The sequence below is a fragment of the Taudactylus pleione genome, unplaced genomic scaffold, assembly GCF_031769625.1.
Source record: "Taudactylus pleione unplaced genomic scaffold, aTauple2 ptg001559l, whole genome shotgun sequence".
Lineage (NCBI taxonomy): Eukaryota > Metazoa > Chordata > Amphibia > Anura > Myobatrachidae > Taudactylus > Taudactylus pleione.
The window spans coordinates 680,469-695,475 of NW_028285956.1; the positions used below are offsets into that span (position 1 = coordinate 680,469).

Below are 15,007 nucleotides of genomic sequence, written 5' to 3' on the forward strand. Positions count from 1 at the left end.
AATTAGGACTTTTCTTTACTAATATGGAAACCTTCAGCAACAGATTGTAAACCATATGGGACAGTTGAGGTTCAGGAGAATGAAGGCGATGATGGGATCCTTCGGATGCAGAACTGCACCACCATAATGCTATCCCTCTGGAGGACCTCATCAAAGGAAAATGTAAGCATAAAGGTCTCATGCCTCGCAGCCTTCCCCTTTAGGAGGTGTAACACTGCACACTGTCAGTTGTGCGGGCAAAAACTTAGAGCAACGCAGAGCTGGCTATAAGGGTAGTTAGTGGTTAAACGACTTACTACAACGCTTTTCAGTATAATGTACAATTATAGTAGGAGTGAGGGGGGCTGGCCTGGACTATGCCTATATTCTGATAAAGGAAGCAGTGTCTGCAACTCACCCATCTCCAGAAGGATAGGAGACTGCTTTTTCCTAGCTTCACAGGATGGTAATTTGGGGGCTTCTTTGCGAGAGGGTGGTGGAGGACTTGTTTGGGGTGGGAGGATGTTCACAGCCGGCTGTGGAGAAAGCTGTCTTGTGGCTTTACGGAGAGCAAACTGCTGCTTGGGTTCACTGGTAGGTGCAGATTGGTTCTCCTCCCCAGGCTTTTCCTCTGTAGCCTTCTTAGGAGGATCACTCTTTTTTAGGGGTGTGGTAGGTATGGGGAGAGGCTCCTCTCTTACAGGAGACTGGGTAGTACTAGTTGGTGCCACAACCGTTTTCACAACAGGTTCCGTGGGAGGCTTCATAACTGAAATCTCCTTCTTGTCAGCCACTTTGGATTTCTTTTCTTTTTTCTTTGCCGCTGTGGAATAAAAAAACATTATACTTAAATACATTTTCTTACAATACTGTGCTGAGCATAACAAAACACACATTAAAGCTTTGGCAATGACTTACCCTTTGCTTGCTTCTGTAAGCCAGCTTTTGGGGGCATCCACTGCAAATTCTGACACTTTCTCATCCTGCATAGAATAAAATAGAACGTAAGAGAAGTAGTTACTTCCAGGGAACTGGCCTGGACAGAATCGGGATATCTGGGACAAAAGTACATTCCTACGTATTCCTGAACCGTTTGACTATACTCCTGGTAGGTCTTCCTCCTGGCTCTATTGTGCTGACCAGAGAATGTAGCAGGTTGGTCACAAAGACAAAGCTTAGTGTCACTCAGGAAGACCTGATGATACTTTTCATTCACTGATCGCAATTAATCCCCACAAAAAAAATCCTTACTTGCAGCACTGCTTCTTGATGTTGCGTCCCCCAAATTTTGGCTTGTCCAGGCAGTTGGTGCAGATGCCACAGTCTTCGGGAACCTGACAGCCTGGACATTGGCCGCAGCGGCGTGAGCGTCTGCCCTTCTTTACAGGTGGCTCCTGTGGAGTTTTGTTGCGGGTGATTTGTTTGATGGGTTTAAGGGGTGGAGCCGGTGGGTCAGCATCCTCTGAGCCAGCTATAGAGGATTTGTCTGCATAAGAAAAGGTGGCAGAATGTAAACCAACACTGACCGATATGAAGAACGATCCACAGAAGATGCTGTACTTTGCCACACCCAAATATGGTATTAAACACGTGTTTGTAGCAACTGTTACATAGATTTCTCATTTGGTTCACAAATACCAGGAAGTATAGATCCTGCCGCTAAATGGATGGAGACTTTGGTACTAAATCACTTGGTTACATAGTGGGGTTATTAATCTGAAAGTAGATGTTTAGCAAATAAACACAGAGAAACCATAGCAACAGTCACTGAGGACGAGCATGCGAAAACGGCCCCGGGAACTAATTGTCATAAACAAAAGAAGGGATTAATGCGAATGCAACATGATCGCTTCCACCAGGTACAACGTTCTCTGCCCCTGATCTGCTCACTTCATTAATGACTGCAGTCACCTGTGTTGAACTAATGACTTGATGAGAAGGTTGTTTTTATACCAGGTGACTGCAATCATACATTAAGTGTAGCAGAGAGGAAGGGGTCATGTTGGAAGGTAGCAAATGTCCCCCAAAGAAATACAGGAGAAAACAATTCGCAGTAAACCTGTCAATAATTCTAAAGATTATCCTATGAAATACAGGAGAAAACAATTAGCAGTAAATCTGGCAACAAATGTAAATGTTATCCTTAAAACCAGCTAACGAGATGGTAAAGTCTGGGAGCAAACAAACTACTGTTTGCTCCCAAATACCAGAAAACAGACTAAAACGGTCGTTCAGAAGAGTTGGTTAAATCCATTTTATTTAAAAAAAAATTGTTTTAATGTCCGTTTTCCTGTATGCTCACATACTGTATATTACCAGATTTTCCTTCCAAGCAGCCAACTAGTTGAATGATTATCTTAAGATGTGTGTCCAGCTTTAGTCCTGACATTCTGCTGAAAATATAAGACTGGGGGACATTTCGCTAAGCAGTGGCTCACTTCAGGTAGACTCATACCAATAGCATTATGACAAAGCCAGGATGAAGAAGCTAAGAATAAAGTGGATAGTGTAATGATATGGACCACAGTCTGATCAGACATAACACAAAAATGCAGTCACTGGCCCTGAGAGTTTATTGTTCACCTGCGAGAGATGCTAGCCTAAATATAGTAATCAAATGTCACATCTGGGAATACAGCCTTTTACCGATTTGTAGGATCCATCCTAATAGTGGTGGGGTCCAGTGGCGTTCCTACCTCACATTGCACCCGAAGCGGGCAGGGACAGGGAGCCTGTATTCAGTGCGGCACCGGAAAATAAAGGGTGTGGCCTCAGGCGTGGGGGCGTGGCCTCACTGCCCAAACTCCCGTTTATTGTTTTGTTTTTTAAATAGAGGGTGAAGGAGGCGCAGGTTGCCCCTGTGTGAAGTGCCGGCTCCCTCACTGTGCTAGGAGCCGAGTGCTACATGTAATGTAATGCAGAATCCGGCTCATGTCACTGAGGGGGAGCTAGCACTTAGGTGTCACCCCTCGGCTGGTGACACCCGGGTGGGCCCGTACCCCTCGCATACCCCTTGAGACGCCAGTGGTGGGGCCAACACACCTGGGGTCTGAGTTCCCCAAAGTGACACTATGAAACACATCCAAGTAAACTCCTCCATATTTGCTGGACTCCATTAAGCTCACCATCATTTCCCATGGAAGACAGGACCTTCTCTCTTTCCTCCCAGGGTAAGGCACTCAGCGTAGGCATGTCATCTGGAAACACTGCTCTCTTGCGTCCCAATGCCACAGCAGCTCTACGGCAGACATGTTTGATCCTGGGTCCTCGCACAGAGGTCTCCGATGAATCGCTCTCCTAAGAAAGATATGAGAGCTCATAGTGCCACATAACTACAAAACACTCAGGACCATTATGATCATAGTGGTGAGATCTATTTATTATTCATTACCAATTATTTATATATAGAGCACACATATTCTGCAGCGCTTTACAGAAAATATTTGGCCATTCACATCAGTCCCTGTCCAAGTGGAGCTTATAAACTATATTCCCTACCACATGCTCACACACACATGTACAGTGGGGTTAATTTTTTGGGGAGCCAAATTAACCTACCTGTATATTTTTGGAGTGTGGGAGGAAACCAGAAAACCCCGGAGGAAACCCACGCAAGCACAGGGAGAATATACAAACTGCACACAGTGGGAATTGAACCCAAAACCTCAGTGCTGTGAGGCAGTAATGCTAACCATTACACGGTCTGGATTGCGCATGCAGAGTAACTAATCAGTAGCCACGTCCTGATTGCCCTCTTATCTCTAAAACAGAGAGGTTCTGGAGAACTAGGCAGTTTTTAGAGCAGTGAAGTAGCTTCTGCTTTTCTTTTACTGGCAGTCAGAGACCAAACAGCAACAAAAATCATTGAAATGAAACCATATGTGGGTACACTGTAGTGCAAAATTAGGAGATCAAGATTAATTATAAGACAAAACCGCAACCTTCAATTTCGTAATGGAAATACACGAGTCGCGTGATTTATTTTTAAGCATGGGTACATGTTTGTTCTTACAAGAATAGCCATGGAAACACTCCGCAACATACTAACACATAGCATCATAATATGAGAAAAATATAATTGTTCAACAAATATTATAGCCTAAATGGCAAGGGCTAAGATACCTAGCAGAATTAATCGCCTTATGCCAGCAGTGCCCAATACATTAAATCAGACTTACCTAATTTACCAGAAGCCCCAAAGAAAACACCCAGTTGTTCCCAGTATAACTACTAAACACAATATAATTTCCCGAATGACGACTGGGGTCTTAAAACACGCATTTCTGGATTTGATGAAATACTGGCAATTTAGCCCAAGACTAACAGTGGGATGACTTTAAACCGAATATCTGTATGCATCGGCATTCACACCACACATTTGTACTTTACTTGCAAGTTTCCAATAATATTTTCTGCCAGACACCAATAAAAAACAAAATAAATATGTTAAAGCCTAATGCTGGGCATACACTGCCAGATAAAATGTCTGTCAGACCGACAGACATTTTATCTGGCCGGCTGCCAGCCGCAGATGTCCGCGGCATACACTGTGAGAGAAATCTCACAGTGTATAGCCCGACATCCGCGCTCCGCCCCCGGGGGAGGAGACATTTCCCTGTTCCTTCCGTAGGAAGGAACACAGGAAATGTCTGTCGGCTGCGCTGGGCATACACTGCCCGATGCGGCCGACAGTTTACCGAGTAATATCGCATCGGACGGGCATGCTGGACAATCCAGCAGGCCCGACCGAGCAATATTTAACCCTTGGTCGCCCCCCCCAAGCTACAATTATCGCGGCGATCCACCGATATCATGCGGATCGTCCCGATAATTGTAGCGTGTATGGCCAGCATCAGTTAAGAATATAGTAAAAGCATAAACCTTGTGTGCAAGAATATGTACGCCATACAAATGTAATAATCACTTCAGGTTTTTATTTAATATATTATATATATTAGCCTTTTTATGGTGTTGTTGTCACTTACAGGGAGAATAGACCTTTAAACACATAATCAATGCATAAATGTTTAAGTTACTAATCATTATTAAGTTACTGTGCTGAACAAGAGAATCTCTTAATTCACGTTTTAGTCACTTGGGTCATGCACTTTTTAAAAAAATGGGCACTAATGTCTCTGCAATGTCTAGTACACCACAGTGCTGGGGTTATGGGTTTGTTTCCAGTCATTTTAAAAATCCAGAGTGTTCAAAGTTGCAACTCCATCCCCATCTGATGGGTTGTGCATTCTGTAAATTAGTGAATTAGTGAATTCAGCTCGCAGTACTGGGAATGGGATCTGCTCAGAACGTCGACACGGACTTTATGTAGATAAGCAATGTCAACAATGTTAAAACTTCGACACTTTTATTTTTGCTTATTTATAGGATCAGGTGTAGGGGTTAAGCTGGCCACACACTAGACCAACTTTCATCCAACCATCCAACTAGTTGTCTGGTTGGAATGAAAATCTGGTAACGCATGGGAGTAAATGAGGATCAGCAATTTGTTCCTAAATACCAGAAAACAGATGAAAATGGTCGTTCAGACAAGTTTGTTAAATGTTTGATCCAAACAATTTGTTCAAACAACAGTTTTTGTCCACTTTCTGGCGTTTGGGAGCAAATTGCTTATTGTAATTTGCTTTCATACCTTACCAGATTTTCATTCCAACCAATCAACTAGTTGGCTGGTTGAATGTAAGTTGGTCTAGTGTGTGGCCAGCTTTAGGCTAAAATAAGCATGATTGTTAAATGTTGACAGTATAGACATTTTAACCATGCCAACGTTTTTGAATGTCAACATATTGCTTGTCGACATTCAGAACCTGTCAACATTCTCAGAACCCTGGGAGTAGCATTGGCTGCACTGGATCTGCACTTGTTAGCAGTGCTCACCTATTCTGTAATCACTCACCTGTGATTTGGGTTGGTCTCCCTGTTTCCGCAATTTGTTCTTCTCTATATTTTGCAACTGACTGTTGGCTGTTCTCAAGAGACTGGCCACATCCTTTTTGGAGACAGGAAATTTATTGGCTTGGTCCAACATGGAGCTAATCGTGGTGGTCGAAGACTTAACAGGATTCACAGGCTGGACAGGCAGACTTGTCTGTGTCTCTGTGGGTGGGGATTTGGCACTAGCATCCAAGTCATGCTTTTCGGAAACTCCCCGACCTTTCTTGGATATCTTATTAGCTGAAACCGGTACAGCAGGTAAGGCGGTCGGACTTGTAGCTACAGAGGGTTCTGCCATCACTGGTTTCTTCTTTGCAAGTATTTTCATTGGTGTAGTAGGAGTGAGCGCTTCACCTTCATTCCTCTCTTTGCTGCTTTTGCTTACAACATCTGAGCCCTTCTTACGCTTATCCTTTCTTGAGTCATGAGAGTTCTCTTTTTCTCTCTCTTTCTCCCTACACCTTTCACTTTCCCTTTCTTTAGGCGCGTCATCGGAAACTCGGCTCTTACTCCTCCCTCTGTCAGTCTGTGGACTGGAGGGAAACCAAGGGAAAGGGGCAGGAGAACTATTGGAAGAGGAGGAAAAGGGCTCCACTGGAGCGCTGGCTTGCTTTCTTGATTTTTGATTTTTTTCTGCAGAATCCCCAGGTGCTGGAGTAATCAACGTGGAAGAGAAAGAAAAGCTTGGGTTTAAGGCACTAGTGGTAAGGGGACTGACAGAAATGCTTGCAAGTGAGGTGGATGACTGAGGTATGAGGGATGGAACATTGTTACTGTTCTCCCTCCTACTCCGCGTTCTCATGGAGTGAGACGGTGACCTAGACTCAGAGCTGCGAATTGGACTGAAGACCCGTCTTTTCCTTCTTCGAGAGGACATTCCCATGATGGAAGACCCCCCACCAGAACGAGCAACGGATGGTGGAAGAGTGACTGACTCGAAGATGCGGGAGTGTGCTTCACTGGGGGTAAACCTGGGGGCGCGGAGTATGGGGCTTCGCTTATGTATATCAAATCGAGCCCCAGAGGTGTGTAATGGAGAAAAGAGTCTTCCAGGAGCTACTACAGAGTTAAAACCAGAAGCTGAAGCCAGACCCACATCCTCTGGCGTCAGTGGGGGAGGCCTAAAATTGTCAAATATGGGTTTTCGGATGAGGCCTTCTTTGGCATATTTAGCAGAAGAAAAGTACTGAGACTCTAATCTGGAATGCTTTTGGGAGGTCCAACGGAAGGTTGGTTCTCTCAGAATAGACCTCCTTTTCTCATGCATACGTGAAGCGGAGAGGAAAGGAGTAGCCATTGGAATAGTAGGAGGCATTAGCCATTTTGAGTGTTCAGAAAGTGTTGAAGTGGGCTGCAGTGGTGCAGGAGGACTAAGCAGAGGTGGAGGTGGAGATGCAGAAGACTGCTGAAGAGTTGGCTGAGAAATAATCTTTTTAGCTTGTCTGGAGTTAAAACTCCTGTTGCAATTGGGAATCCGTCGACTCCTTCCACCACTTCCATTGCTTTCAGAAACTGGCTGTGGGGTAATCACAGGAATCTCTGCAACCCGTCCTTGAGGCTCTGTTACAGCAGGCATTTCTTCTGAGGCCTGTGATTCTGTTGAGGTGTCTACACTGGGGCTGCTAGAGCGGGACTCATCTGAGGTGGCCTGTGAGGACTGCTGGGAAGCAGCACTTGACTTTTCACTAGATTCACAAGAAACTGCACTGAAACGACCATTTGAAGCAGTCTCCAGCCGTGCAATTTTGATAGGAGGTTCATAGTCCTCATCTTCTATAAACCTTCTAGGGGTCTTTATGATTCGGGATGAAACCGTGCTCACCACAGGCATTATAAACTGTCGTATATTCTTCAGCTGTGTGCCTCCCTTACGGCCTTGAAGTTTTGCAGCTTCTAGCTCCATCTTTTTCTGAGCACCCTTTTTGGCCTTTTGCAGAAGCTGCTTGGCAATGGTGGTGTCAGTCCTCTTGGAGGTGGGGATTATCCTTACAGGCTTAATCCTACGTGGGCTTTGCCGCACAGACACCCTGATTTCTTCTTTTGAGGCTTGCAGGGAATCCTCCTTTCGTCCCCTTTGGGTTTTCTCTGTTTGAGATGGTCTCAAAATGATCGCAGATGGTGGCATTTTAAATCTTTCTGAAGATGGGGGTCTACCACGCCGTCTGACTATTGGAACAGTACCTTTCCGTCCAAGTTGCAGTTTGTCACCTTTGAACTTGGGTTTCAGTGGAGACAATTTGACTGCCCTGAGTTTCTTGATTTTGGCAGCATGCTGAAATGCGGCAGATGGCTTCCGCCGTTTTGTCTTCTCTTCATGAGAAATCTTTGTGGTATCCGTCCAGTCACGTTTTTCCTGTGCCAATTTGAACTTTACACTCCCATGTGCAGGTGGTCTTCCACGTCTCTTTTCTTCTGGTTTACTCTCTGGCTTCTTTGCTTTATCTGGTTGTCTGAGGTCCTGCTTGCTATTTAGAGGGCTATGTTTTTCAGTAGGATGGGAAGAAGGGTCGGAGCTCCTGGATAGACTGCTGCGTGGTCTTCCACGTGGTTTCCTTGGGGTTATCTGATCTAAAGAAAAAGAAAAAAAAAAAGAGTAATGAGAAAACAGACAGTAGATGCAAGATGTGCATTCTGGATACAAATACTTAATTCATAATCTCCTTATTTAAGAATATATTATATAAAGTTGACTTGTTCTATGTGAGTATTGGCCTTTAAGCAATCTATATTCTATCTATTTCTCTCTCTCTCAATATGCTAGTTCACAGCACAGCACAGCACACCCATCTCCTCCTTCCTTGGCCAACAATATACATGGAGTGGGGGCTCCGACTCCAAACAGCATCCTCAGGAAAAAGCTTGAGTCCTAAAATGCTCCAGCTGAGAAACTACGCAGCAATATTACTGTACCCCACAGAAATACTGTGCAAAGGGAAAACTGAACTATTGGGAGGCCATCCTAGAAAAATATAGAAAAAATATAAAACCTTTTTTTGAAAAACTACCCAAACATTTTAGGCTACATTTCAATTTTAAATGCCCTCTCTTTCTGATTGCCTTTTGCATTCACTTGCACCAAATCTCATTTGCACGCATACAGATTTAGTCTGCCAGTTTGGCCAACCATTCAACAGTGAGTAAATCATCCAGAAGTAACAAAATATGATTAGATTTAATCTGCCCAATTTTCACTCCTTAGCTGCAGATCATCGGCTCTAATGATTTAATAGCAAACATTGGTTTGTTTGATAAATAATTTCAGTATGTACTGTTACTATAACAAATTTGCCAGTTTTCAGTTTTATGTTTGCATCTATAGATTTATTAAGTAATGCTATGTACACACTGGCAGATATATTGGCCGATTAATTGACTGGCAAATATATCTTGTGTGTCGGCCAGTGTGTACTAGCGATATGTCTGTGAACGACGTCGTTCACAGACATATTGCATCGACTGTGCTGCACAGCCGATGCCCAATATATCACTCGATCTGCAGATACATCTGTTAGGTGTGTACCGAGCTCAAGGAGGTATTTATGTGGAGTAGAGAATTAAAAATATAACCTATTGAAAAAGAAAATATTACAAATAGGACACCAAGTAATAGTGGTCCTAATATATTACATCATTAATTTTAACTCCAGGATTGAGAAGCCACCCACACGAGTGTATCGCAGTGTTACAGGTAGATGTTGTTCTCTTTCTTCTTTTGAATGACAAACAGCCAGTTAAACATGTCCACTTCGCACATTTCTAATGTAACATTACTGCGAAAACAATTCATTATATTCAGCGCTACATTAATTTTGTGACATTAAATGTCGACTATGGTCAGTGACGTGTGAGTTTCAGGAAGGCTAGGAGAAAGGTGGAAAATTCAGATATGAATGGACATGCAGCCAATGCGTCTTTGTATACAGCGACTGTGCGCAATTATGCAAAAGCCGCAGGAGTCGTCTTAATTAAAAAACGCCCATTGCTGGCTTCTGTGATCCGATTATCTGCGTCCGGAGATGCAGCATCAGATCAACTGGGTGAACATGGGACATCTGAGTAACCCTCAGATTACTCAGGATTGTCGATGTAATCATATTGCCGGGGCCAGTGAAGCTGCGGCCAAGGATGCAGCCACTAGCTTCGGCGGGCCAAGAAAATGTAGTAAAAATGCCCACCGTTTTCTGGAATGCTGCCCGACGCCTCCCATAAACGCCAGCAACAGTACAATCATGCTGCGGCTTTGGGGCACTGTGAGCGACATTGCAGAAACACATATGCACATGCGTAGTGCGGCTCCTGGGCAGTTCTACAAACATCGGAGATGTACATAGATATTTACATTCACCAATGAACGTTATGGTTTGCACTCAAAATTTAGTCTAGTGTAGTATTATAATAGGACACATAAAGTAATTGTACGAACAAATATGAATAGTAAATATCACAGCATATATTACCTGGGGGGGATTTTGTGGGGCTCCGAGTTTTTACTTCGTCATCAGGACCAAATCCTAGAAAATGATCTTCCTGCAGACAAAGACACATTAAAGAATCATTTAGCAAAAAACATCTAATTTCAGTTTCTAGAAAGATGTAATAATCATTGTCTCTCTGTCACTTGGGAGGATATAAACAGCACTTAATGCACTTAAAACAAGCAAACTGAGAACTGCACACAACTTCGCCTGTTAAGCTGGCCATACACTAGTCCATCTTTCATCCAACCATCCAACTAGTTGGTTGGTTGGATGAAAATCTGGTTATGCATTGGAGCAAATGACAATCAGCAATTTGCTCCCAAACCACAAAAAATAACTGAAAATGGTAGTTGAGACAAGTTGGTTAAACCCGTTTGATTTAATCAACTTGTCTGAATGACTGTTTGGCCGTTTTCCGGGGTTTGGGGCAAATGGCCGATTGTCATTGGCTCCCATATATTACCAGATTTTCATTCCAAAACAACCAACTAGTTAGATGCCAATTACATTTGCAATTCAAATCCAAACTTGCATTGGTGTTTAGCCATTTGACACCTTATAAGAACCTCCAGTACTTTCCTTATGGCTGCTAACAGACTCTATATTAGGGGCGGGCAATAAGCAGCCCCCCCAGCTGTTGTAGAACTACACATCCCATCACGCCCTGCCACAGTTTTGCTATTTGGCCCTGCTAAAACTATTGCAAGGCATGCTGGGATTTGTAGTTCAACAGCACCTGGAGGGCCGCTTACTGCCCACCCATGCTCTATATGGTCCCGCTAGCTCAGTTATCTTTTTTTGGGGTCCAGGGTGGTTTCCCCACTTTTTCATGTAATTCTCCAAGGTGGCATTTTGTAGAAAAGTTGGGTGACCTCGCCGTGAGTATGGCGAATTGGATCTTCTAATTAAATCTTGCATTTCTCAGGTGTGCACATTCACACCAAGCGAGTTTTATGAAACTAATGCACCTAATTGAATTGACCCCCATGTCTGAAAGTATTAACAATTTAGGGATGTGATATCATCCACATGTGGGTTTGGATAGGCAGATTAAGGGCCTGACCAAAACTTTGTCCCACTCCAGAATGCTTCAGTGTTGGGAGATATGATCACTAATTGCAAACGCCATTATCAGCAAGTAATCAAAACCAACTGGTCTGATTAAGAACTAGTGTTACATTCGCTTTTGTATCATGCTGCAATATCAGTTGTAACATCGTAGCATGTATAAAGCCAATATTACGCTGATAGATAAGCTTGGCAGTGGCGAATCAGTTCTAACCAGGGATGCATAAAAATCGGATTTTTAAAAAAATCTTAACGGATTTATTTGATTTAAATCAGATTTTTTTCGGGATTTAAATAGGATTTTTTTATTAAAAAAATGTTTTAAGTAAACGTTTTACAATTTTAAACGTTTATTTAAAAAAAAAATATATAAAAAAAAATCCTATTTAAATCAAATTATTCAGTTTAGATTTGTTTTTAAAAATCCAATTTTATGCAACCCTGGTTCTAACTGCGTTAGATGACAGATAAACAACCTAATGCATACAAGATCATTTCATGTGATCAGGGACAGAAAAAAGGGCTCCAGGGAGAGCAATACTACAGCAGTCAGTATTTGCGTACTCAGATCTTCTCGGATATTTCCTGTCCTGCAGTGTACAGAGTCACATTGCAGCTGCAGAGTGGATGCGGTCAATATCCCAGCACATGGGATGCTGGCGTTTAGAAAACCGGGGGTTAGGCATTAGGGGGAGGGTTAGTGTTCGGCACTAGAGGGGGGGGGGAGGGTTAGGCACTAGGCAGGGAGGGTTAGGAACTATTGGAGGGGGGGAGGTTAGGAGAATGGTTGGGACACCTACCGACAGGTGTCGGTATCCTAACCCTGTCGTGATGCCAGCATCTAGATTTTGACCACCTGGATCCTGAGCACCGGCATCCCGTACCCAACCCCTGCAGAGGTGGGAACAGTCACTCAAGTCAGACTCTGGCAGTGAATCCGAATCTGAGGAACTTAATACCCCAAGTGAGACCAAGGTTCTTTGGCATTACCTGGGAGCCACAATGTCCTTACAACAGGACAGGAAAGTTGAGAATTGGGAGTAGATGCTTAGGAGGAGCTGGGGAGGTTGTTTAACAGAAATTAAGTTGTTGTGTGTGTGGGAGGTGTTACAGGGATAAGTGGGGGACAACGAAAGAGATACCACTGTCCCACTCCTCACTTAATACGAGTACGGGAGGGAGTACAAGCAAATGTGTTACAGATAAGAGGAGCCTGACACCCCCCTTCCAGCAGCTTGCAGATGAAGCACATGCTTCCAGACAAACAATATTGACTTTCATAACATTGGAGAGGCATGACAACATCAAATACGTTACTATTCTATGCATTTAGACTTTTTAAGCAAGTTCATATTTTACGGTAGCCCCTTCACATAAGTACAATCTCCCAATGTGATCTTCCCACTTACAAATGTTGTGCATCCCTGCTCTAGAGTATAGAAAGCCATCCGATATCATGCACTGCATTGGTCAAAAAAAGTTCAACATCTAGGGATACAAGGATGTCCTCATTACTACCCCTACCATAGCTGAATGCCAAGACCACAACAGACCCAAATCACACTTTAAACACATGACGGACGAATTCCTCATCTAAACATTTCAGCAGGGACACACTTAGGGGGGAAATCAAATCAACGTGAATTGAATAGCGGCAGGAGGCAGCTCCCAGAGCTATTCAATTCAGTCTCATGTCGGCAAATGCCGGTTCTCATGACTTAACATGGGTGTTTAGGCACGAGAACCGGCATTCTCTGACTAAGGTGCAGAGCACGCGGCTGTTAGCGCCACACTAAGCAGAAAAACAGCTGCGCGTCCGGCACTTGTGCCGGATTTCTCCTCGCATCCCCATGGGGGGTGCGAGAAAAAAATCCTTAGCCCGCCCAAACAGCACGTAGAATTGAATAGCTTTGGGAGCTCCCTCCTGCAGTTATTCAACATCGCATTGAATTGAATTCCCCCCTTAGAGATATAATTTTTTGTTAGTATTTTTTCATTATTATTTTTTTTTATGTGAAAAATCAGCATGTGTAAAATGATAACTTCCATAACCTGACTTCAATAACCTGTTGATGCTGCTTAAGGTGGCAACAGAGGAACCCTATGAAATACAAGCAAAGTGGATATACAGGACCTTACAGTGTCCTTAATGCCAGCATTAATGAAGGCACAACAACTACAGAAAAATCCAAGACTTCAGTTAGTCTGAATATTAAGGTTAAGCTTAAATATGTTTGCCAGAAATGAAGGGATGGGCGGTATGTAAAATGTTAAGCACTAGGGGTGGCACTGTTAATACAAAACACACATTGTAAATGGTAACCATGCATGCGCCACATGGATCTCACCCACCGGTCATTCAGTTATTGACATGGAGAATGAGCTTAAATGTTATGAAACATCTGGTGGGCAAATGTGGCGTGGTGCTGGCAGGGAGGGCGGCGTATTCAGTCAGCAGACGGCTAATTGGGTCTCATCCTAAGGGCTGTCACGGTGTTTCTGTATGGTGCAGAATGGATTCATTCCCCCCCACTCACTATGGGGGGAGATGTATCAAGCATTGGAGAGCGATAAAGTTCCAATCAGCTCCTGTCATTTTACAGGCTGTGCTTGAAAAATGACAGTTATGAGCTGATTGGTTAGTATTTTATCTCCCTCCAAGCTATGATACATCTCTCCCTCTAACTGAAGGATGGCGCTGATGAAGTTTTCTAGGCAGGATCCCACCTATAGAGCAATATATACACTTTTATAAACTCTCCCAGTTACAGTGAGTAGCTCATTTCAGGTATTTGGGCAGGTCATCACTGTCCTTGCACACGGCAGGTCTCCACTGATGGTCTACGTTGCCACCCAAACTAGACTCTGGCACACACCCCAACTGTTTGCAGCAGTGTTATTTACCTTAGCAAGATTTGGCAAATTATGTACATTATAAAGAGATTTATCAGATTAAAAACAATATTGTTGTTTTATGCCAACAATGAAGTAATCTTACATGGTCCAAAGTAGTTCTATAGTTCTAGGAGAAACTCTCCATAATTTACATATTCTAATTTTCCAAATGCAACCTTGCACGTTTCAAAGGTCACATTAGAATCACCCCCAACTCTTCTCTGCTGATGGACAAGAAAAGCACGCTTCATCAAATACAAATCACTCGGGCATGTGGAAAACATACTTTCAGTAGATACTGGTATATAACTACTAGAACATTGTGCACAGAATTCACATTTATAGATAATCCCCCTTTTCTCTCTCTCTCTGACCCACTTTTATTTCACCCTATCCCCCTTTTGTCTTGGTCTCCCCCTCTCTTCATAGTGAGAGCCAGATGGCGGCCATGTATAGCATCACATACAGTACGTGCACACGCATGCTTCCTGCTACACTGATGTAACGTGACCAAACAGCAATTTCTGATTGAGTACAGGATAAGTCTGTGGTCATAATGAGTGGGTGAGCTAGCCAAGCTGGCCCAGGGTATGCTAACAGTGGGTGCTCATTGTGCATGTCACAGACAGACATTT

General features: G+C 43.5%; 1 protein-coding gene across 1 annotated transcript in view; it reads right to left on the reverse strand.

Moving 5' to 3' along the window:
* Positions 1 to 10,476, reverse strand: part of KMT2A (lysine methyltransferase 2A) — a 104,708-nt gene extending 94,232 nt beyond the window's left edge. The window contains exons 1-6 of the mRNA XM_088464002.1: positions 10,389 to 10,476; positions 5,894 to 8,499; positions 3,105 to 3,276; positions 1,231 to 1,465; positions 898 to 962; positions 398 to 802 (exon numbers count right to left, since the gene is read on the reverse strand). Coding sequence (XP_088320128.1) covers positions 398 to 802; positions 898 to 962; positions 1,231 to 1,465; positions 3,105 to 3,276; positions 5,894 to 8,499; positions 10,389 to 10,476 — 3,571 coding nt within the window. The remainder of the gene's footprint in view (positions 1 to 397; positions 803 to 897; positions 963 to 1,230; positions 1,466 to 3,104; positions 3,277 to 5,893; positions 8,500 to 10,388) is intronic.
* Positions 10,477 to 15,007: the final 4,531 nt, after the last annotated feature.